The 23,745-nt window shown below is 40.2% G+C and overlaps 1 protein-coding gene across 3 annotated transcripts; it reads right to left on the bottom strand.

Moving 5' to 3' along the window:
- Positions 1-552: 552 nt before the first annotated feature.
- LOC140995577 (zinc finger MYM-type protein 4) lies at positions 553-23,627 on the bottom strand. Of its 3 annotated transcripts, none has more exons than XM_073465634.1 (29): positions 23,492-23,627; positions 20,693-21,260; positions 19,153-19,205; positions 18,911-19,057; positions 18,689-18,752; positions 17,182-17,375; positions 16,921-17,045; positions 16,011-16,245; positions 15,628-15,843; positions 15,227-15,377; positions 14,854-14,969; positions 14,381-14,743; positions 13,631-13,781; positions 13,164-13,339; positions 12,813-12,990; positions 12,077-12,190; positions 11,761-11,804; positions 11,438-11,576; positions 6,038-6,183; positions 5,810-5,927; positions 5,397-5,654; positions 5,146-5,222; positions 4,767-4,899; positions 4,506-4,648; positions 4,272-4,386; positions 3,865-4,122; positions 3,548-3,659; positions 3,377-3,445; positions 553-3,244 (listed from the first exon to the last, which is right to left on the bottom strand). In XM_073465634.1, exons 2-29 carry the CDS (start codon positions 21,222-21,224, stop codon positions 3,100-3,102), a joined length of 4,572 nt encoding a protein of 1,523 aa, XP_073321735.1. In that variant the 5' UTR covers positions 21,225-21,260; positions 23,492-23,627; the 3' UTR covers positions 553-3,099. The 3 variants fall into 3 exon arrangements, with proteins under 3 accessions (XP_073321735.1, XP_073321733.1, XP_073321734.1); XM_073465632.1 differs by lacking the exon at positions 23,492-23,627 and adding an exon at positions 23,166-23,344; XM_073465633.1 differs by lacking the exon at positions 23,492-23,627 and adding an exon at positions 23,166-23,344 and having other exon boundaries at positions 4,506-4,645.
- Between the last annotated feature and the right edge of the window lie 118 nt (positions 23,628-23,745).

Below are 23,745 nucleotides of genomic sequence, written 5' to 3'. Positions count from 1 at the left end.
TTGAAAGAATTGAGCCATAAAAATCACTGTTATATCAACATTTGCCCTTAGCCACGAGGAACAGATTCAAACTTTGTTTGGTAAAGGCTCCTGTTGGCAGTGTAATCATAGTCTCATCAGCAATATTTGGTTGGACCTGCCATGTTTGGTCATGATATTATTACCCCTGTCAATCATTTGGGGTCAAAAAGTCATTAACCTAGTCTCTGAAGTGTGTTCTCAGAACATTTTTTAAGTTTAAATATCACCTCCATAAACATGTAATCACATTGTGACAGGAAATAAGAGAATCACCTGAATCTAGCTAAAAACCTCTTCACACTGTATGGGTTCGACAGGGAATTTGCATGCAATTATAAAGACATCAATTAAGGATTTGGCATTAAATTCTCTTTGCCAACACGCTCTGGTGTGTTTTGCACATGGTCACACACACAAAAATAACTTTTTATGAATCTTTCAAACAGCACAGACTTTAGTTATACACCCAACGTTTCATTTTAGTCATGCTTTCATTATCAGTGCTTTGCCTTGCAATCATAGAAACAAAGGTATAAGATGACTTTTTAATACTTAATGGCAATACAGCATCTTGTGCATGACAATAAAATATCTGTCTTTTGGCCTCTTCTTTCTGAACAATCATCGAATGGGTGTGATAATATTGAAAACAGCAGTGACAATATTCACAAAGAAATATTTCATTTGCACCAGCAGCTGTGACACTGTGTTACAGTATGTTGTTTAAAGAAATTCAACATTCAAACTCTTTGTTTGGATGATGCTGATGGATTACCATCGGTCCACACTGTGAATGCTTAATGTTAACATGGGGCAGTGGAGAGATCCACAAACTTCAGTTTTGGGCTGGTCTGATATGTAGTGAATCTAACTCATTTACACTGTAACATAGATTTTATATAAAGCGTGAGCATGAGGCGAAAGTAAAGGCACGTTGGCCTCATGACAAAATATAACAACAGCTAAAACAATGAAAGAGATGCAAGTAGCAAAGAACACATTACAACAGAGTGACAAAAATGCAACAGCTCCCTGACAGGCCCACATGGTGTTGTGGGTAGTGGAGTCATTATTACCACAAAACAAAAGAACAAATGGTAATATTTTCATTAAATCTCAACTTAGCAACGTGTGTCTTATATATTTAACTTTTTGAAAAATCAAATGAAAAGAGTTTTTAGATTTTTCTTTCCAAATTACCATCCAACATTCTATGAAATGGCATTAATGTAACATGGACATTATAAGATTAATGTTCAGTGTGTCCACACATGAGCTTTGGATTCATCACAGCTTCATCACAGCAACCCTATAGACCAAAAACATGTTCCATATTTTGTCTGTTTTCCATCAGCACAACTTTCTATATGCCAGAAAGATCAGAATTCATTTTTCATCAAATGTCTATTACAGATAACGGGAATGAATAGAAATACAATTGATTACCACTGCTGTGTGCACAGTGGTAAATATCTTAGGCACACAGTTATAGTACTTATTTTTGATTGTATGTAGGCCAACAAAATTGATACTATACCAAAATCCATACACACCATTAGTTATAATACACGAAACCTCAGGGTTAGGTAAAGTATTGTGCTAGTACTTGGAGTTGTCTGCTGCTCATCCAAAGTCCCCCAATTCCATTTTTCCCTCAAATTAGGGAACAAAGACGAGTGGAAGAGAAAAATAAAATCAATGTAACAAAGGAGGAGATAATGGCACTGTTAGAAAGAAGAAAGATGGCAAAGATAGAGGAATGCATACAATAAAAGAGCAGAGGTCCCACTGTAATCATAATAAAAACAATTCTAACACCTCCATTGATAATAATGGTTAGAATGTATTTCTAAATATTCTCATAAATCATTCAAAGTAGTCTGTAAATGACTTCGAGCTTAAACTGGTTGTGGGTCATGAGCCAATCTTACACTTTACCTCGAGAGGGGATAAGTGAAGATATATGAAGGAACCCTGGAGGGGAAAATAGGGGAATCCTCACATATACACAACGTTAAAGAGGGAGGGAGAGGGGAAAGTTGTTGAGAAGGAAATAAGGCCACAAAGAATGAAGAATATAAAAGTGGAACAAAATATCAGATAACTAGGTAATAACAAAACAACAAAAGATGAGAGTGCTCTAATATTTAGAAGAAGGGTTACTGATATACGATATACTGGTTTAACAACTTATTAAATCAGATATTTGCTTTTAATTAAATGCTCAATGTCAACCAGTCAATGTCATACACCTCCAATGTGATGACAATGATTCAGTTTGTTAAACTATATATTTAATGTTTCTGTGGGAAGTGCTTCACTTGAACTGAGTGGCACTGCAACAAAGTTTTGTGCAGCTATGCATGAATACGCCACACCTATGAATTACCAAACCTGCTTAAAATGTCATTGTTTGACTTTTTGGTGAAATTTAAAAGCACAAGAAGTACCAGTAAATACTCTCCATTTTAAAACGTGCTGATGCAAAGATGGACAATAACAATAAAACAGCACATTAAAACCCCTTGAACAGACCTGACAGTGCCTCATGGATGTAAACTCTCGTCATCTACATCAGCACTAACTGTTCTGAAATGCAATAAGCTGCTCACACCAGTCTAATATTGCAAGAGGTCTGTTTCTGAAATGAAAGTACATCTGACAGGCTTGGTATGGACTATTATTAGACCTGCCACATGTGATGAATGATAGGAATAAGTATCACTCTGGTGTGACATTGATGAAAAAAGAAGTCTGTGTTAACAATGTACCCTTAAACACATATTTCAGAGTATCAGATGTTTGTAAACTCCTTATGCATCAATGTGGGGAGGGGATGGCCACTGAGGTAACTAAATACAATTATCACACACTTCGAAAGATCCTAAAACTTGTCTCACTTTGTGACAAAGTGTCCTTTCATTTTGTCTCTTTGTTCTGTCTCCCCATCCCAACTTCAGTCTGAATGACTGATGGCTGAATGTATAGTTTTAATGTCACTGTGAAGCGTCTGGTGGCAGAAAAGGTTTCTGTTGCAGAGAAGATCATAAGCAGGATGTGAATATGCAGAGCTCCATATCACTGTAAACTGTCTTCAGCGGTGGCTGAGGACTGGTGCTGGCCTGCTTTCTGTTCCTGGTGGCACTCTTTGACGGCCAAGATACGTGTGAGCATGCTCTGTAGAGTGGTGGCCTCTAGTGGTTGAGAAGTGTACCAGTGGGAACTGTTGAGGTCAGAAAGGGAAATTTAAACATTTAGAAAAAAATGCTTCTTACAGTATTAACACTAAGAGACACTGTTGCATGTTGTGTCCACAAATAGCACTGATGCCCTGGTAACAGGGACTGACTCTGACCTGTGTGTGTGCACAATCTGTTCAGGCTGGAGGTAAAACACGTCAGTTCTCTTCTTCACCGACTCTTGGCTGTGAGGGAGCAACAGGACAGTTTTATTAGCTGTACTGGGCATTTTTAACAAATGCTGCTTTCTTAATTTCCTAGTTTGTCTATGTGTGTTTGTGTCTCACCATCTAGAGAGGTAGAACTCGTAGAGTCTGACAGGACATTGCAGAGGGTTGGTGACATTTTCAAGCATCTCCAGGTCTCCCTCTTCCTCTGCCTGCCTTTTTCTCAATCGCTCTAAAAAACAAAATAATTACCAACACTTTTTAATAAATATTTCCAAACACGCCTTGCTTTTTGTGACAGGGAGTCTATTTATAAATCTGGTTTTAATGTTTAGGAAAAGGATGAAGCTGAAATATAAAACTCCTTAAAGGCTGATGCTAATAGCTATGGACAGATACACTGTACTAATAGGATCAGTTTGAAAAACAACACCCACCTGTCTCCTCTCGGCGGGACGTAGCTGTCCTGCTTCTCTGGTATCGGAGGTAGTGGACTTTGCCGGCTCGGCTGCAGGGTTTGGAACATCGAGTGAAGTTGGTGAAGGAGAGGCTTTGGTGCTGTGCCAGCGTGGTAAAGCGGAAGTTCTTGGTGCAGAAGAAGAGCAGTGTGTTTAGCAACACTATGGGGGAGTAGGCACCCAACTGCTTACACTCCCACAGGTAGGACTCAATAACACGAGATGAAGCAACACCACCTTGGGGAAAGAGAGGAAGCAGCTGAGTGAATCAGAGACCCTAAGTACCCGTAGGTGTTGACGGGCAACCTGTTCATGCTTCCAAGCCTTTTGCCTCACTGCATGCTGTGATAGATTTTAACCTGGCTGTAATATGTCAGTGATCATACCACTGGGGAGTAGTTTAGGTTTCCAGAGTTGCAGCATTCCAGATATCTCTGTGGCAAACTGACTGTACAGCTCATCAGTAAAGATGTTCTCTATGCGGCCCTTCATGAAAAGGTACTGTCCAAAGAGAATGAAACAGAAATGAAGGAGTCAATGAGAAATGCACTAAAGAATCACAGTGGAAACCAGTGACACATTGTGTGTGTGTGTGTGTGTGTGTGTGTGTGTTTGTGTACCTGCTGTATCCCCAGACAGAGGTAGAAGATGCTGTCTGGGCTGTAGGTCTCTCCATTGGGCCGTCTCACTTCTTTGATGAAGTGAGACAGAGCAAAGCTCAGCTCAGTGGAGTCACACTCAATGACGTCTTCCTTAATATCTACTGGATGGAACAGACCATAAAATACGATTAGTGTTGACTAAAATAATGGAACCAGTCATTTGGAAAGAGGCAGATATCCTAAAATAAAACAGGAAAAGTAAAGGGAACTGAGGCTCACCTTCCCTCTGTTGTTTGTTTCGTTGTTGGACCCAGCTCTTCCAGGCTTTAACTCCATACAGGTGATTCACTTTGGTAGCAGCCGGAGGCACCACTGCATTCCGGTCTGATGGAGGGGCAGTTCGCCTTCGACTCTGGATGGACAAAAATGCAATACTGGCTAGTTGGGGAAATGGTTTACATGGCTGAAAGGTTGACAGTGAGCAGAAAATGCACTTATATGGCTAAAATTTACTTTGGAGAGGGAGGTACTCTTTGTTTAAAGGTTCAGAGACTGTCAGCTAGAAAATCACAGAGCAAGAACATTTTTCTTCCCACAAACTAAAGTCAGTGGAATAAAGGGTTTTGAATCAGAATCAGATCTATCAGGGGACTCATACCCGTTTCCGGCTATAGGAACTGTCTCTGGGTCTCTTCACTCCTCGCTGTGGAGCAGGTGGCTTTTGATTCAACGGTTCTGCAAAAACACACACAAAAGATCTGTGAGTAAGAGTCAGCATGTGTGTGTTTGCTGTTGGGTATGTTTCCTCATGGTGTTTATCCTTAGTGCACAAGTTATATTTTTTGGGTGCTACCATTCCAAAAACACACATCGTGCAAGTTGTGGCAACAATCAGGTTAAATGTCTCACCAGACGGGAAGTCACTCTCCAAGTCCATCAGAGGTGAGGAGGGAGGTTGATGCTCGGTGCTGCTGGTAGGCGGGTCGCTTGTCGTCATGCTCTCCTCTGGCTGGGTATCAAGTGGGGGATCAGTTGACTCTGTGCTCCTCTCTGAACTCACATTAAGTGGCAGGTCAACTTGTACTGCTGTTTGAGTCCCTCCGTCTTCACAGATTAAGGGCGTGATCACATTTGACTTCATGTCTCCACTGTAAGAACTGCCCTGGGCTGTAGAAGGCATAAAGATAAACATGTGTTGAAAACTGTGGATACTTGAATTCATTAATATAGCAAAAATATCATTAGTTTTAAATGACTAAAATATATAAAAATCAAAAACAAAAGTAATGACAAAAAGATAAATACTTTTTCAAAGCCCTCACCTGCACTGGAAACAGACTCAACTTTCTGTTTTTCGTCCTGCAAAGCAAAAGGCTCTGATTGGACTGCTGCATCTTTCATGTCCGTTTTCTGTGGTGGTACCACCATGGGTACTGGAACCTGTACAAAACAGGAGAAAAGAGAAGAACATTTCATTTGCTGCAGCCAATGTTCAATACAAAGTACATTAATCATTCTGAATTCATAGAATTTCAAATATAATAACTTACAGGCAAGGGAATTGTCATTGGAACAGGTGTGTGCTGGGTGTACATGTTCATAGGCACTGGAATGAAGACTGGTATTGGGACTGGAACCATTACCACCTTCACTTTCTCCTCTCCTGCTGAGGAGCTGACTGAGGGCAGAGGCAGAGCTGGAGGAGGGAGGGGGAGAGATCATGAAGGTGAGATGAAGAGAGATGGGAAAAAGATGAATAGGAAATAGATTCAGTAAGACAGGAGGTAATCAAGAACTTTCCCTGTTATGTTTAAAATTGAAAATTTCTATTTGCAAATGATATCAGACAGATTAAATAAATAAACTTTCTAAAAGAAACAAACTAAGCAAATGGTGAAAGAGTAAAATGAGTTAATGACAACTCGCACAATAATACATATTACTGCGTATGTACAGTCACAGCTGCCCACACAAAAACAACACGAGTAACCAGAATGAACATGCAGTCTCTGGGTCACACTTAAATTAAACTTTTGAGAACATAAAAACAAGTTTTCCTCTTCGTAAAATGATTTGTCAACACATTCCAGTTAAGGATGGATGAAATATTTTTGTCTTTCTCATTTCTTGCAACTAAAATCTTCTAAAATTTATTTTTTGAAAAAAGATCTCTACATTATATTTATCGTCATCGATCACAATGCTGTATTAAGTTAGTTTGACACACATCAAAAATTACCATGGCAGAGAATACTGCTAATTTATATCTCATATGCAATGTTAGGTTAGGTAATGTTGATCTGCAATTCTCAAAAATTAAGAAAACTTTTTTCCCATAGACCCCTCAGAAATCTCTTGACAGATCTAGAATATTTTGTTTTAAGGTCTTACATGACCATGTCGTAAAAATAAAGGCATTTTAATAGTTAATAAAAGAGTCTTGGAGTTTTCTTGTGATTTTGGTAAACTCATTTTGGGTACTTTCATCATCTGTTGCTTCTGATTTTCAACATTTAGCAAACATACAATATCTATGACTTATCAGACATTAGATCAGTGCTCATTGAATTAAGCCTCCTTTTAAATGTCTCAATAGGTTAACAACACAGCTGACTGAAATTGGATAATTGTTCCCAACTTTTAGCTCATGATTTTAGTTTTTGATACAAAAAAGCTTGATTTCACTAACATGTGCTATAGCATTTGTCACATGGCTGATCATTATCCATGTTTAAAGTTTATACTGATATTGTGCTTAACTGGAAATTATTATTAGGGCTCCTGCGATCAGAATTCTCTGCCCTCAGAGATCCCTCATATCCTCAGATTGCAGAGTTTTGTCTCTGGAAACACTTTTATTTGTGAGTAAAACACCTCAGTCTGTGGAAACCTATTTTCAAAGTCATTACACAGTGGCAACTGCAGAAAAAAAATTCCCCTCACAAATAAATCCTTGCTTGTACTTTTATTTTAATTTGATCAGTTACATATCTGTTAAAATGAAGCTTGTGGTTAGCTTGACTGTGTCCTTCCTCTGACTGTGACACAGCCATCCTACATTTCTGTCTCCTCCATCCCGTTTGTTGGGACTTGATCTTGTAGAGTTTGTGTTTTGGATCCAGGTTCTGCAGCTTATTAACATTAAATATTTTAAATTGACTTTAATCTTTTGTAACACAGACACAACATTTTTTAAGGTACAATAAGTTACTTAATAATAGTTGATAGCTTGGTTTACATTCAGTTATTATGAACTTGTCTTGTTTTTTACATTCAAATGGTTCTGAGATTCTCTGCTCCTCTTAAATCACATTTTATATCTATTCTCAATTATCACTAGACTGAGGGAAACCATTTGTGTGTGGGATACAGCAGGTAAAATCGGAGAACTAGAGCCAGAGCGTGCAACACTTTTTACACTTTCTACACGGTCGGCGATTGGCACTTCATTAAAGCCCTTAATGTGCGTTACCTTTCTATGATCTGAGAAAATCTGAGAAAAAAACACACACAGGCAAAATTTTACTCTCAAATTAAATTTATTGACATATTTCTTTCAGGTACCAAAACATAAACCATCATGTTCAGGTGTTGACATTATTCTTTAAAACCAAACAAAAAGCAGTGTTGCAACATAAGTTCACAATGTGATCCGTGTCTGTGTAATCATAAAGATAAGGACAAAACTAAAACATGCAAGGTTCGCATAAACTTACAACACACAGTAGGTTGTAAAAGAAGTCATAAAAAAGTAATCACTAATGTAATACAGGGTTGGAATCACACTCATGTTCAACTTAAACATCAACTGAGAGAGTGCAGACTCACTCTGGCAGCCACTGAAGTAAACCTTGGTTCACATGACTGCATCAGTAGGGAGGTACAGCCAGGGATCCCATTTTCAACGTTTATACATCACACATTCATAATAAAAATCAAAATGTAGTGTAACAGTAGAAATAAGTTAACTGAACATCCAAATAGAAGTGGTTTTCTCACTCAGACACTTTCAACAAATTTCAAGTGATTGCAGACTTTTAGCCTAATGTAAACTCTGTATGTGCAACTGAAGTTACAGGTAGGGCTCCAGGATAAGAGCGACTCACTGGCAATTTCTTTTTTAACAAAGTTTATTGACAATGCTAGATCTTCTAGTTTGGTCGATTCATCCATATGACAGAGTGTCATCCCGTACCAAATGACCTCCACTTAACATCATCCACTGGGTTTGACAGCCCGTCTAAAAAAAAACATCTAGTATGGTGCTTCATCTAGACAGAAGTTAGTTTTATCTACAATGGAGTGAAAATCCTGTTGAAACAACCCACTACAAGTAATTATGATAAAACAAAGAATTATATAATACTAATTCAGTACTCAAGTATTTCAGTCAAAGTAGAAGCACATTTAGCAGCATGATTGCATGAGACCAGCTCCATGAACCTGCACTTCCTGGTGAAGAACATTTCCATGGGGGATTTTGGCATAATGGGTCTGCCCTGTTGTATATGACATAGGTTTAGGAACTAATTTCAAAATCAGAATTTTGGTTGGGTGTAGACTTTAACACTGTGATATCCCATTGATAAGAAACCTAAACCATGACAGATGTTTTTCACAAGCTTCATCTGGGTAAGCAGGTAGGCACGAGTGACTTTAATAAAATGTAAGGATCAGGTTACATACTGTACGTGTAAGTGTTGTTACTGCTAGTGGAAGACAGCCTGTAACATAAATTATGTCTACTGTGGGATGTCTGGGTTGTAAAAACACACTTGTGTGTACCTTTTTAAGTATAAGAATCAATCAGAAATAATGTAGTAACACAGTCCATTTACACATGACACATCAGATCCATGTTAGACACTTGACAAATTTACCATTATTGGGATGAGTTTTAATGACATGTTTATGTATTGTGACACAAATTCATCAATGAGGTAAAACTTCTTTTTACTAACATGTTACAGTACCGTCTGTAGGTCAGTGAAGCACTTAAGGAAGTATCCCAAACTTGTCTTGACTATTAGTTACAGAGCTTTTACAATACCCCACATGAAATAAATACCGTTTATGGGAAGATGATACAGACAGCTGTGAGAGTCTGTTCTGCAGAATAAATCCTGCTATCTTTAGCTCGTTATAAAAATAACAAAACACCCCCTTTAAGTACATCATTTCACTGCACTGCCTGTTTGCAAACACACTTCCATGTATCTACTGTAAACTAATGGTTATTCTGCCTTTGCTTTCAAAACAGGTTTGAGGTTAAATTTCAACAGACAACCACAAAAACAAGAGTTAAGGTCACTAAAGTAGTGTTGGTGTGAGCACCAGCAGTTAACCCTGCAGTTGTTTTATCTTTGTCCAGGTTCACGGCAGAAGACAGCTTCTCATGTCAGCAGATCAGGAGGCTGTGGAGAGAAAAACTTGGGTGACACACTCGACCCTCGTAAGAAGTCAGTTGAATTTACTCAGAAGCAGCATTAACATAGTTGCAGCCAACAGAATTTACCCACGCTACACACCAACGAAATAGGAATCTTGGGTAGTGGATATAGCTACGGTACAAACATTGTTTTTTACCATTTGATGGTGCTATTGTATATTTAGAGTTATGAGTTATTTTTTTGTGTTAATCTGAATGCTCACCTTGTATTTCCAGTTCAGGAGCTGTTTTGTAGATCAGTCTTGTGTGGTAGAGTTCAAAACAGGGCACGGGACAGAGGCTGGGCTCTCCTGAACATGTTTTACAGTAATATGATGTCTGCGTCCTCAGTGTCCCGCTCTTCTGCTCACAGTCCTTCATTTCACAGTGCTCATCCTCTTTTCTCTCACCGTCATTCTCATTATGTGACTTAACTCCCATTGCCTCCTCCACCTCTTCTTCTGTTTCCCTCCCCTCATCCTTCTCCATCTTCTGCTTCTTCTTCTTCTTCTTCTTCTTCTCATGCTCTTCCTCCTTCACCCTCTTCCTCTTATTATGTGAGCAGACTTTGCAGTCAGAGTCAGTCTCCCTCTTGCCCAAGAAATGGCGTCCAGTTAGGCGTGCTGGCACACCGTTGCATGGCTGTATTTCTCCCTGAGTATTTGGCGATGGTGCTGGAGATGTGGATGCATCAACAGATGGCTGGTCAGGTTGAGAGGAGATATCTAGCAGAGCTGGTTCACTTATTGAAACAGCTGGTTGTGAACAACGAACAATTGAATAAACCAAAAAAAAAAAAGAAAATGGATGAATGAATTAGATGGTGTGTAGAAAAGGACACACCAGCCATGGCCTGAAGGAGAATGGCTACTTATATTAATGCTACTAAAAGTATTAAATTATTATTGGTAATGCTTGCAAAATTAAGTACCATTAGTGTTGACAACCTTGATCTTGGCAGAAAAGCCTGACATTTTATATTTAATATAAGATCAATGATAGAAGATCAGTATTAGCAATATAAGTACAGTATATCACTGTCCACCTTGTGTCAAGAAAGCTCAATATCATATTCCACAAAGCACTAAGTTAAAAGTTGTTTTGCTTTGATGATAAAAAACATTTTTAATTCAAATTCAACTGATTTGTGTCACAGCAAAAGATTAAATCATTGCAAGTGCCTTGTCGTGAAACCAAACACCCCACTACCAAGAGCTGGTCATTAAAAACCAGCAAATGTTTTGGAGAGATTTTTCTACAAACCATGCAGGACTAAAGATGCAGCAGCATCAGATTGTTTGCACAGATTGCTGTTAGAACAGTCACTTGATGTTTCAAATATCTGTATAAACAATGTGCACTTAATATCACCTGGTATTTGGACACTCTGTAGGGCATCATAGCATCAGGAAGTCCAGCTTAAACTTGTGCACCTAAATCCTGCTGTGCAGCTGCTCTGTGCCCTGTGTAATGAGGTGTAATGAAACTAAACACACTTGTTGAAGTGTTTTTTTGTAGTTACCTTCTGATCCAGTGGAAGGTCCTGGCAGTTGACAATAGCTCTCTTGGTCCATAGTGAAGGGTCGGCACAGAACTGACTTGTTCTTCATCTGACGTCGACGGGATACAGGCACTCGCATGGCGTCAGTCTGAGTACTGGCCTGGACACAGACATTAACAATAAAACAGCAAAAATAAACAGAAGAAGATCTGATCTAGTTCTTCATAAAAATATGACGTGGTCTTATTTCTAACCAGATCTCAAATCAGATACTTTACTTTTTTACTATTCCTTTTTAAACAGACACGCGCGCACACACACGCAAACACACACACAGTACATACATGATCAAGGTTCTTGCCATCAACGCTGGAGGTCGGAAGTGCTCCTACAAAAAACAACAACACAGCAGTGCTTTACACCCAACTGCGAGAAATGCATACCATAAATACAGTATATATAAACAATAAATTAAAATAAATATATAACCTGTATAAGTTCATTCAACATACAAAAATTAGGAAGAGGCCTCCTACAAGAAAAAGTTGAGCACTTAAAAATTTGTCAGGAACTGAAAGAAGCATTCAGACTGCTCTGTTTACTTTGACCAAGACAAGTGGTGAGTGGGAACACTCACCCAGACCTATGTAAGTTACTTACCAGTCAGAGTAGTATCTGCTGACACGCTGGGCTGAGTGGCCGAGCCATTGGCCAGTGACACCACATCAGCTATGACAGGATTCATCTTTGAGGAGTGGTGGGGCTGGGTCGGAGCTGGAGGAAGACAGAAAAAAAAACCAAAGTTAGAACAGTGTTGGCATTTTAACATTTGGTTTACACTCCAGTTGAACATAGTAAACACATTAAAATCCTTAAAGTGGCACTCACTCCTTCTCCCTTATTAAACATTCTAGAATATATAAATATGTCAATATTTGTTATGCTGGACACAAGATGTCTCCTATTTCACATCACACTTGTATATGTGGAATATTCCTAGCTATTTGTGATGTCACAAAACAAAGTCATGGGCTCGCCTCTTAAAATCAGATTTTCAATTAACACAGAGACAATTTACACTTTGAGCAATGAATGTGAAAACTGCCTTCTAGTGTCAAACTGTGCACATTCATCATTCTACACAGCGAGGCTCAATATTCAGCGATAGGAACATGAACGAAAAACTAATTTTTTGACTGGAAAACTGAGGCTTCAAAGTCCCCCCTTTGAAGCCTCAGTTTTCAGAGGCTTTTAAATTTCTATACACATAACCTAGACACGTCTTCTTTCCTATTAGCTGGACCTTGTCATTATAGCATTTTAGATGTGTTAGTTTAACTAGCAGGAGACAGCCTAAGTACTCGACATCATACTGTGTAAGAGTGATGTGATTTACCATATGGTGTTTGCGGGGCCGGTCCAGTGCCGTTACTGCTGGTGTGTTGACTCGTCTCAAAATGCAGGTAGCAGTATTGCAGGAGGCAGGGCAGGTTGCAGAAATTACGTACTGAACCCAAACACTGAAGCTTCTCATTCATGTAGCCCTGTTTCCTACAACTGTCACATCTCCCCATCTGGACAGGAGAGGAGGAGGAGCAGGGAGGAAAAGACAGAAGGAGAGGGAAGATGAGGAGAGACAGAGGTATTAACAAAAAATAAACACAAAACACATTGAATATACAGTAAGGAACTCCACTTGGTTCAATGGCATAAGCTGTACAGTGTAGTTGGACATCTATCTCCTTACCCCATAGTAGAGTACAGTGTACTGGGACATGCAGTGGGGTCTACAGAACTCCTCCATCCTGCCTCCATAGTGGCTGTGCAGCATCTTCTGGCTGATGCCAGAGCAGTAGGTGCAGGGACGCCAGGACTGGTCCTTGTTACGAGATGTCATGTCATGTTTGAAGAGTAGCTTACAGTCTGGAACACAGGATGGGAGGGATATTATAGAAATTAGAGAAGTAAGTAAGTAAGTACATTTAAGCCCACAAGTCCAATGACATGGATTCAATTTGGCATTCAGACCTACCGTATTTGCCGTTTGTCATATTTTTAGGCCGACAGAGTCGACAAGCAAAACTCATTCTGCATTTGCAGTTTTATACTTTATTAATAAACTTTAAGGCTACAATTCTTGTCCATTTAGCCACAAGAAATACCAGTGTAATAAACTATAAAAAATGTAGAGAAGAGTATAAAGGGGAAACTCACTTTCACTGCAGAAGATCAGGTCCTGCTGGTTGTAGCTGATGGTGTCAAAGAGCACTTTCTCCTGTTTACAGCACTCACACATCATCAGGATATTCTTCTGGATTTTAAACTGCTCGCAGCACGTCCTACTGCAGAACATAGAAATACGACCCTGTGGGCAAAAATATCATCATGAATATATATATAATATCATATCATCAATGTTTTCACCATCATGGTGAGTGTTACACTCATCATGTGGGTAGCTAAGGGCTGAAGGATATGAACCAAAGTACAACAGCAATACGCTATGATTACCTCACACACAAACCCTCACCTGACAAACAAGGAGCTCTGTCCCAGACACATGCAACATAGTGCTTTATTTCAAATGTGTTACTGCAGTAATTTAATTCATGGCACAGACAGATTTTTGCATAGCACGTGTAACATATAGGCCTATGTCTCTCTGTAGAGTAATTATCAGACTTAATAAAATAGAGTAGCGGTGCTGTGTCTCCCTCAGTGTTGCTGGAGAACTTGTGAGTGAGTTGTGGGAGCTGCATGGACTGTGAGAGAGGAGAGATGCAGACTGGCATGGCTTTAGTGAAGAAGGGTTTATGTAGCGCAACTTCCTCCTGTATCCATATAAACAGTATTGTCTCAACCTATATCTCCTTTGAAAATATGTCAGTATATCTTAAAAAGTTAGGTAGCTATAAGAAATTTAGGGTTGAGTGTCTGTGTGTACACGTGAGCTGAGCTCCTTACTTGGTGACTTAATAGCAGCGGCTTGATGTCAAACAGTTTGCTGCACTGGTGGCAGGTTAGCTTGGAGGTGTCACTCGGCCCACCCTCTGCTGGTTTCAGAGGCTGACCAGCAGGTGCTCTGGCTTGGGTTTGCCCTGGGACAGAGGGGGAGGACATGGCTGGGTAGGGAGACACCAATGGGGGCACTGAGGTATGACTGGGGTGGTGACCCTGGTAGGGGACTGACGACGAGTAGTCCTGAGGGACAGGAGGGACTGAGCTGGCTCCGGAAGAGGGACCTGGTTTGGGAGCATCTCTGGGGGAGGATTCCCTGAGAGTCGAGGTTCCATTGGTCAGGTCTGGCTGAGATGTGTTCCCAGACTTCTGTAAAAATATGGATAGAGAAAATAACAGCAACGTCAGATCTATAAAAAGGCAACGTTAAGACCAACAGATCTCCATCAACAACTCCTGTTGATACAAAAAAGCTGTACCCTGTATATAGAAACACAGTCATAGGAGCAGAAGTTGCGAATGGTGCCGTCCACCATGGCCAGATGATACTGAGGAACTGCTGACACCCGGCACTGGCAGCAGGGGAATGCAGTACCTAAGGAAAAATATAAAACAAAAATGCTACCATGTGAGCATGCGTTGATTTGTATTTGTCAATAATGAAACACACTTTTCACGACTTTAGGTGAGCCATAGGCCACAGTGATATAAATCAATGCTACCTGTTGTAAGTTCAATAAACTAAGTAAGAAATAGATTATCATAGTCACTTAGATGTCAAGTTCTGCATTATAGAACGCATATACCAGCTAACCCTGGTGTGCGAGTGTGTGTCCCTGTCATGTGTCCTACCACTGAGAATGTGTTGGGGTGGTCGACTCTGTTCCACACAAACTGATGAGCAGTAAAGCTGAACTTTGCCCTTCTGGTCTCGTTCCATGATGGTGGTGGACACTATCGCCATCTTGTGACAGTAGGCACACTCTACCATCTTTCTGCAAGTCTGTACAAAAACACAATCAGTATTGTAGAGGTTTACCTTTGCTGCATCGGATACATTTGCTTGACAGAGTACTGTGTGTGATTTTGATACTCAATCTACGATTTAAAGTTGGATCTTATTACCATTTGGAGCCGCTAATATTCAAAAATGGCTAGTATAGCAGAAGAGGTTATCCTTCATTCTTCTGTCATAAATACTGAATCATCCTTTTCTCAAAAGAAACCAAAAAAGATTTTATAACCAAACATACCTGTTTGTAGGTGCCAATACAGGTAGGACCACAGAAGTTGAGCTGAGCTCTTTCTATTGTGAGTGTGTGACAGGAGCCAGAGCTGCTATTACAATAAAGTCCGCAGCCTTCACAGCAGTTCATGGCTAACTGTCGCATCTTGCGCCACGTTACAAAACAAGCATTACTACATAGTCTGTGCAGGCGACCTTGATGGGTGACCTCATGCTCAATCAGCTGTGGAGATGATCAGAGACAAACGACAAACATGAGGACAAGAGGATTAGACCCAACAGTGACGAGGCAGACCCAACTTTGATTTTGACACAATATTATTAACTTGGCTATTCAGGCTTATTGATCAAAATTCTTTACTCTAAAAACCAGCCTTGTATGTCTCTTACCCTATTAGAGACTTTGCAGACACTGCAAAAGGGTTTGTCAGGCAGTCGCTCTGCAGCTTTTTCAGGCGGCTTCTCAGGCTTCTTTTCCAGTCGTTTATCAGCCCATTTATCAGGAATCTTCTCAACTTGTTTCCTCTTGTGTCTAAAGACAGACAGACAGAACTGGCCACAGAAGTGCATGTAGGTGCCGTCTTCTGTTGGAATCGTGATCATGTCTCTGGGCTGCAGAATCTCCCTGCAAAGACAAACACACAAGGAATGATTGTGGAAAGATACAGGATGATGATTAATAATTAAATATCTGATTCAAATTGACAGACATTAGTTTCATCATGGATTCAAGCTTATATGTTTTAGGGAACAATTCCACCAAGTTTATTACCAAGACAAAGTGGCAAAAGTCAGTGTGAAACTATTTTTGAGTCATGTTGATGACTCTTATTATATTATTAATAACATAATCATTATTGTCATAGGCGTTGTATGATTAATCTTAATTAAGTTTCACATTATTTAAAAGTTGCAAGAGTTATAGTGATACATACACACATACATATTGTTTTGGTGAAGAAATAGTGTTTGACTGTGTATATGTGTATATATAGGATTCAAGACTCTAACATGTGGGCCACTGAATATACAATTTTTCAATGTGGCCACAATAGAAGGGTCATAAATTATACAAACCAAATGTTGTGATCTACAAAAGCATTTTATTAAACACTAAATCGAAGTCTTTTGTTGTCAGCAATCTGGTGGAAATGTCTTGCTCCCTTCAGGCACCCTTTATAATCCCATATTTACAGTTGGAAAACCAGCTCTTCATGTATTCATCTACCAAACAGCCAAAAAACAAACTGAGCTTCACAGACTTTAAACTAGGAGCTATCTGTCTGTTAAGTGACAGTACCTGTTACACTGAAAACAGGATCGACCCTTGTTGGCTGGAGGCAGATGTCCAGTCAGACAGACAGTGGAGCAGAAGAGCTGTGTCGAACCTTTTCTTTGGAACGCTGTTTGGCCTTTCAGCAGAACCTAAAAGCATTTACAGTTCATTTTAACTTTTGACATTAATAATAACGTTTTTATCTTAATGTGCACGTCTATATAGGAAGGTCTTGTAACATTTTTCCTTTTTTCAAATGTAAGCAGCACAGAGTTACAGCATTACCTTAGAGCAGCCACTGCAGCGAACACTACCAGGAACAGGGGGCTGAGGTGGCCGTGGGGGTACCGGTATCAGAGCTGGCAGTGAAGTGGGGACTGGAAGTGGTGGTCTGATAGGAAGGGGAGCCATGGCTTGTAGGACACCTCTGCTTGGGATGAAAATGGTTGCCGGAGTGGGGGCTTGGATTGCTGCTGGCACTTGATTGGATAAGAAAAGAAAGGTTTGGTTTTATTTTTGATCAATAACACATGGAAAATGTGTAGTTTTAAACCTCTGGCTGCTGATGCTTCTGAGCTTTATGACCTAGTTAGTAAATATAAGGCAGAAGACAAAGATGATGAGGCATACTCGATCATTCCCTCTAGGGGAAATTTCCGTTGTTTTTTTGTTTTGTTTTTTACTCACTCACTCACTCACTCACTCACTCACTCACTCACTCACTCACTCACTCACTCACTCACTCACTCACTCACTCACTCACTCGGGTCAGGGGGTGTTAGGTACGAGCTACAGCCCCACACTGGGCCTAACAATCACTCAGACGGGACATTTTGGAAGCCCTGTTGAAGGACTTACAGTGAGGCATGAATGCAGTGGATGAACCTACATGTGTGCCCACATCCTGATTGCAGGTGCAATGTGTTTGGTTAGAAAAAGTTGTTCATCCCTCCTCATTACAATTTTTTTGGTCAGACATGGAAAAGAATCTGCTCAATCAAAACTAATAAAAGATTGTTCTATGAGCAAAATCATCATCACGCAAAGTGAGAAATGCAGATATGCTTTGGCAGGCGAAGCACTTAAGTGTAAGGTGGGTGTACCACCTGAACAGTTCATATTAAACATTTAAACAATCTGGCAAGATATTACAAAAGCTTAAATATGGTTGCATGCTTTGGGAAATGACTAATACTAACACTAAGGTTTTTTGGATCAAACATGCAAAACCACTGCTATGGTCGTTTAAGCATGGGCAAACTAATCCAATAGCTCTTGCAGGCAGTAACCAGACAGCCCACAGCATTTCCTCTGCTTCTGGCTGCAATGTGTGAAACATTTTCTGTACAAACCCACACAGTTCTGAGAGGAGGTCTAGTAACTAGATAACTTAGAACACCTGTCTATCCAACGTTAAAATATAACTTTGTATTGTATTACTTTTCAACTCAAAGTCCAGCTTAAAATCAACTGCATATTTTGGTCTGCTGCATCATACATATCAGCACTGTAAATCACTTGTTCTGTTTCCATTAAATGGCATGTAAACATACCTGCAAATATCACTTTTTTAAAAACACTTGGGATGAGGGATGACTAAATGTAATTTCAGTTGGACTGGAAATAGATATTTAATAACATATCTTGGTAAAGTTATGGACTGGTGAATGCTTGCATGTCAAACTAACACGTATATGTTGTCCCTAGAACAAAATATGAACACAACAAAATGTCAGCTATGATGTTAAAATCAGAGAAAAACACATCATAATGAGCAAACACATAAACTCACTGGAAGGGGGGGCGAAGGTGTTCCCTCCACCTACAGAGTAGACAGAACTGATCCGCAGCTCTTCCTGAAATGTGAATGCATTAAAGACATTAGATTTTGTTCACGGGGTTAATATTGTTTTCCTCTCCTTTTATTCAACATGAAAATTACAAATCTACACCTAGTACTGAACATAAACATAAAGAGAAAATTATACTGATAAATTTGTCGCTCTACACCCACCTCCTGCTCCAGCTCCTCTTTGATCTGTCTGATTGAGCTCTGAGGCAGTAAAGCAGCATCGTAGCCCTCATCAATGGGCTCATCTTTAATATTGATAGGAGGAGACATGCGGGGATTACTGTCCTCCATTGGAGCTGCCTCTGACGTCTGAAATAACAAAGAACATCCATAATTACCCACCGGTGGTCGAAAAATTATTTCAGATGCAATTACATCACAGTCTTGCCAGATTCCTACTGTACCTCGCCCTGCTGGCTATCCTCTGTGTCCTCTGTCTGGTTTAGGACGCCTCCATCTGATCGAAAGGTAGAAAAAAAAAAGTTCAATCAAAACATTACACACCTCACCCAAGAGTTTACAACTACACATGCTCTGCCCAGTCCACCATAAATGCCAGGAAAGAATGGACAATATGCATGCTGTAAACAATTCCAGGGCACTTTGAAACTTTTCACTTCATTTTACACTGCTTTTGGATTATTTCTGTGGAACAGTCCTGGCAGCTCACGTTTTGTTGTTTTGTTTGTTGACAAATGAAAACTGTCAAATTTCTATGCATAATATGTACCCATCCAGCCCGAGGAGGCACACTGAAATTGTGGCAGCTCAGATCCTTGAACAAGCTCCAAAAATTACAAGTCAGGGTTTCTGCTGCGGGTCCACATCTCCTGAAAGATTTCAATGACCCGCACAAATGGGATAAATTCCAGTTAAATATTCCTGGGTTTTTGAGCTTAAAAAACAACTCACAGAGACCACTGATGCCATGCATCAACAACCCCAAAGTATCAGTATTTGACAATCTGTGATGGAAATTAACAATCAGCTATCTTTCTCCAGCATCGCTTACTCCATGTTTAATACAATTCAAATTGTGCCTAGAGGGAATTATTTCACCGAAAAATTATGAAGTGATTTAATGTCAGAGTTCAATATTTTTCCATTGAAAAGATGATCATTACAGGATAACAGAAACCATGATACCAGTTAAGTAAAAACAAAATATAATAAAATAGAGACAAACTAAACAAACAAGGCAACCTAGGCTACTAATTTAAAATGTCTCTAGTAAAAAGTTCCAACTGGCATTGTTTAGTTTTGCTCTGCACTGTAGTTTTCAGCCACTGATCATTTCCTTGCAAAAAGAGGCCTGGGATAACAGTAGGCTGCCAAAGCGTCCAGACTGAGACACATCTGTGGAAATCCCACTTAAATCGCATTTCAAACCACCTCCAAATGTGGTTTGGATCTGATTTGCAAAAAATAGCATTTCATGTGATTTTTTTGGTATCTAGACTTTCCAAAATCAATCTGGATATGCCAAAAAATGGATTTGGGCTGGCAGTCTGAACATAACTTAAGTGTCCCAGTAAGCCATGTCAATAAGTGAGCATGCACAACACCAGAGCCCTGGAACTATCTCACCTAAATAAAACACAGTCAGTAATAATGTTATAAATTCCACAAGTGCTTTTCCTGCTTTGACAAGTCCAAACTGTATTGCCCGAATAACCCTGAAGACATCACTATGACATTGTCAGGGTTATTGTCCAAGACTTCAGGGAGCTCACTCCAGAGCCACAGAGGACTTTATAAAACTGTTTCCACACCAATTAACTGAACTTGAGTCTCCCTTTAATGACAAAAGCCAATTGCCCTGAGGTGTCAGGCCCCTGTGAGGATACTGTGATAGAATACAGCAGATAGACACTTGCAATGTGGCCTTGGTGATCAATCTTGTCCTTGAACATTGTCTAAATTCTGACGTGTACACAGCCTTACCTTGGCTGTTGTCAGTCTGCGAGGAGTGGGAGGTGTTAGCAGACCCACTACTCCCCTCCCTGTCTTGCTCCTCCTCCTCCCCTCTGGGCTGATGAGCAAAGGGACCGCCTCGAGTTAAGTTGTTCCCCGCTCCTGGTTGGCTTCTTTTACGGTTTGCGTCACCTATATTACCATCCTCCATGCTGCCCATTGGCAAGGCAAAGTGCCAGTCTTCATCATCTTCCAGGCCATCCAGCGCGTCATCAAATGCTGCCCCTCCACTTCGTCCCGCTCCTCTTCCTCCTTCATTGGTTCCCATAGTAAACAAGGGGTGTCGGTCAGAGGAAGTGGAGGAAATGCGAGGAAAGGATGGGTCTCCCATTCCCTCATCCATCTTTTCTTCTTGTCTGCTGCCATTGCTATCCTCTTCTTCTACTGGTTGGTGTTCCTCTTGTCCTGAAGTTTTGTCAGCTCCCTTTGTCTCGTCCTGACCTCCACTCTTAGAAGAGGTGGCAGAGCCCCTGGAGGAGTCAGCAAAGTCTCCAAGCCCCATTACTTCGTCAAACACTCTGGACAGGCGCTCCTCATGCTGTAGGGAGAAAAAAAGGTCAGTTCAAAAGGGAATTCAATGGGCAAATGTATGTTTAGAACACACGGAATTATGTTCTCTAATCCTGTATTAATGACCTTCAAATTTATAGAACTAACTTAATAGAGCTGAGACTGATCTGATGCAGTATTGTATGAGGATCCAATTCTGACACAATTCACTCATTGGATATGAGACTGATTTCACAGATCCATGTACTTATCCAGATTCCATAGTCTGATGCTGGTAGCTGAGGATGCTAACACTATGCAGGGCTCAACATAACACTTGCAGGCTTGCCCAGGGCAGGTTAACTCTGTGTTTGGGCAAGTTGAATGCCTCATGCAGTTGTCCAATGGGGCAAGGGAAAAATAAATGTGATGTCTAAGGTAATGTTATGTGACAATAAACTGCCTATTGCATCTCTAAAGCTGAGCTGTTCCAGGTGAGCTGTGTGCGTGAGTCTGTCTCAGTACCAATACTACACCCAATCTACAGAATTTCTCTATCCACTCTTCGCTGACACTCCTCTCCCCAGTCTGCAAAGTCTGGAGACGTTGATTTTATGGGAGGTGGCAGGGAGGGAGGGTTGGTTGTTGTTGAAAGCTGCTCCCATATATGTCAACTGTCTTTCGATAAGCTAATAGCAAAATTAAATTGCAAGAGCCAGGTTTAAACCAGAAGAGGGCAGCTGCTATGCATATTTACAACACAATACGTAGAATTCAAATACTTTGTGCTAAAATGTCAAGATTTGGAGGCGAATCAATCAACAGCAACATTAACATCCATATACATTGGTTTTCAGTTGAAAAAAAGCGGTTTGGGGGTTTAGTTATTCTTTAATGATCCATCAGGTTTTGAACTGCTGCACAAATCTCCACCTAATATTATCTGCACACATCACAGCTCTATCCTCATCTACTTTACATAGTCTGCCTCCAGAACTAACCCATTTCAAATGCAACTGGCTGGAAAGCTGATAGTACTCATCACCTTTACATAGTAACACAAGTATTAATAATAACACAACAGTGACAGTACCAAGCATAATACTCACCACAGTCTAATGTCAGTAGGCAGCGTATTTGAATTTGGTGGAAAAAGGAAGGTATATTGTTTGTCTCGTTGTGTTTTTACACACTGTCATAATAGGCTTATTACTGTTGGGTTAAAATGGAACAACACCCCTCACAATTACAGCAAATAACGTCCCATCATCACTGAAAATAACTTCATCATGTCAACGTTTAAGAAAACTAGCAATTACAGACTTTATGTTATTAGTGTCTGTCTATTGATCCTAATTGCTATAGGCCTCATATTGTCTGATCTGTTTCATGGAGGGGGCGCCCCACCAAACTCCATTTAAATTCGGCAGTATTCTAGCATATTCGTAAACTTACAGACACAAACATCAACCAGTCAATTAAGACAATGTAGTTGTTGCTGGAGTCTGATGGTAAAAGGAGCATTTAAGTAAGTGAATCGCATGATAGCAATTAAGTACCCACTTTTTATTGTTCGCTGCAGCCCTCAGCCATGCAAGGGCTTTGTGGAGCCAGCAACCAACTGCAACACAATTGTGCAGTGCTGGATTAATGAGGGATTCTGGGGTTCACTAGAAGTCCAACTTAATATTGTGCTGAATGTATTCGTTTGCTGATTATCAATTTGTCAGGCTGTTAAATGGAGCCTGGCGTAGCGGCATGCATCAGTGCTGGATAGCAGCAAGCTACAGGGTTGTAAGCTAACTAGCTAGCTAACATTAGCATCAATATGCACATCTCGACCGGAAGCTATCACACAATAACTAAACGTCTTATTATGTAGCTGGATCAACTTATCGATTTAGCTTGCGGTCTGACGGTTGCTGTAATTTCATTCTAGGTTTGTGTTCTTTACCTTTAATCGTTTAAGTCTAAATTCCTCCGAATCCGCCATGTTTTAATTATGCTGCAGACGCCGCGCGCTTCCAAACACCCACCCACTTCTGAGGGTTATAGGTTATGAATGCAAGCCGCTACCAACAAAAAGATGCTGCTGTAAAGAAAAAACAAAGTAGCAGGCCAACACCAGCAAGTTAGAATGTAACAACTGTATGCATGAGACGCCCCCCAAATGTGTCCGGATATACTTTTTGGACATAAGAAACCATGTTAGATATAAACCGGCCATAACGACAACAATGACGAAGAAGAAACACTTCGGTGGGCTAGATCTAGTATTACCGTATTTTTGGATGACTTTCACTCCTGACACTAGCCGTGTAGTGTTTAGTTGTCCTTGATACTGGCTTGCCGCAGCTAAAATGATAATTGTATTACACTAACGTAGTTTGGTGTTGTAGAGGAGTGACAACATGGACTTCTCCCTTCCTGAAATGGCACGTTCCCTTCCTTTTAAAATGTTAGTTCCTGGAAAATATGTGGTGCTATATTCTGGTCAATACGGTAATTCCAGCTCGGGGTGCCCATGAAACAGT

Source organism: Pagrus major, chromosome 5, assembly GCF_040436345.1.
Source record: "Pagrus major chromosome 5, Pma_NU_1.0".
Taxonomy (NCBI): Eukaryota; Metazoa; Chordata; class Actinopteri; order Spariformes; family Sparidae; genus Pagrus; species Pagrus major.
This window is presented reverse-complemented; position numbering and strand designations above follow the sequence as displayed.

Bases quoted from the DNA above. Each gene is read 5' to 3' on its own strand.
- LOC140995577 (XM_073465632.1), bottom strand. From the start codon at position 23,204: ATGGCGGATTCGGAGGAATTTAGACTTAAACGATTAAAG. The intron at 19,058-19,152 runs GTACAGTAGGAA...TTGTTATTTCAG, and splicing joins AGGATAGCCAGCAGGGCGAG to ACGTCAGAGGCAGCTCCAAT. The intron at 3,446-3,547 runs GTGAGACACAAA...GCTCCCTCACAG, and splicing joins GAGTTCTACCTCTCTAGATG to CCAAGAGTCGGTGAAGAAGA.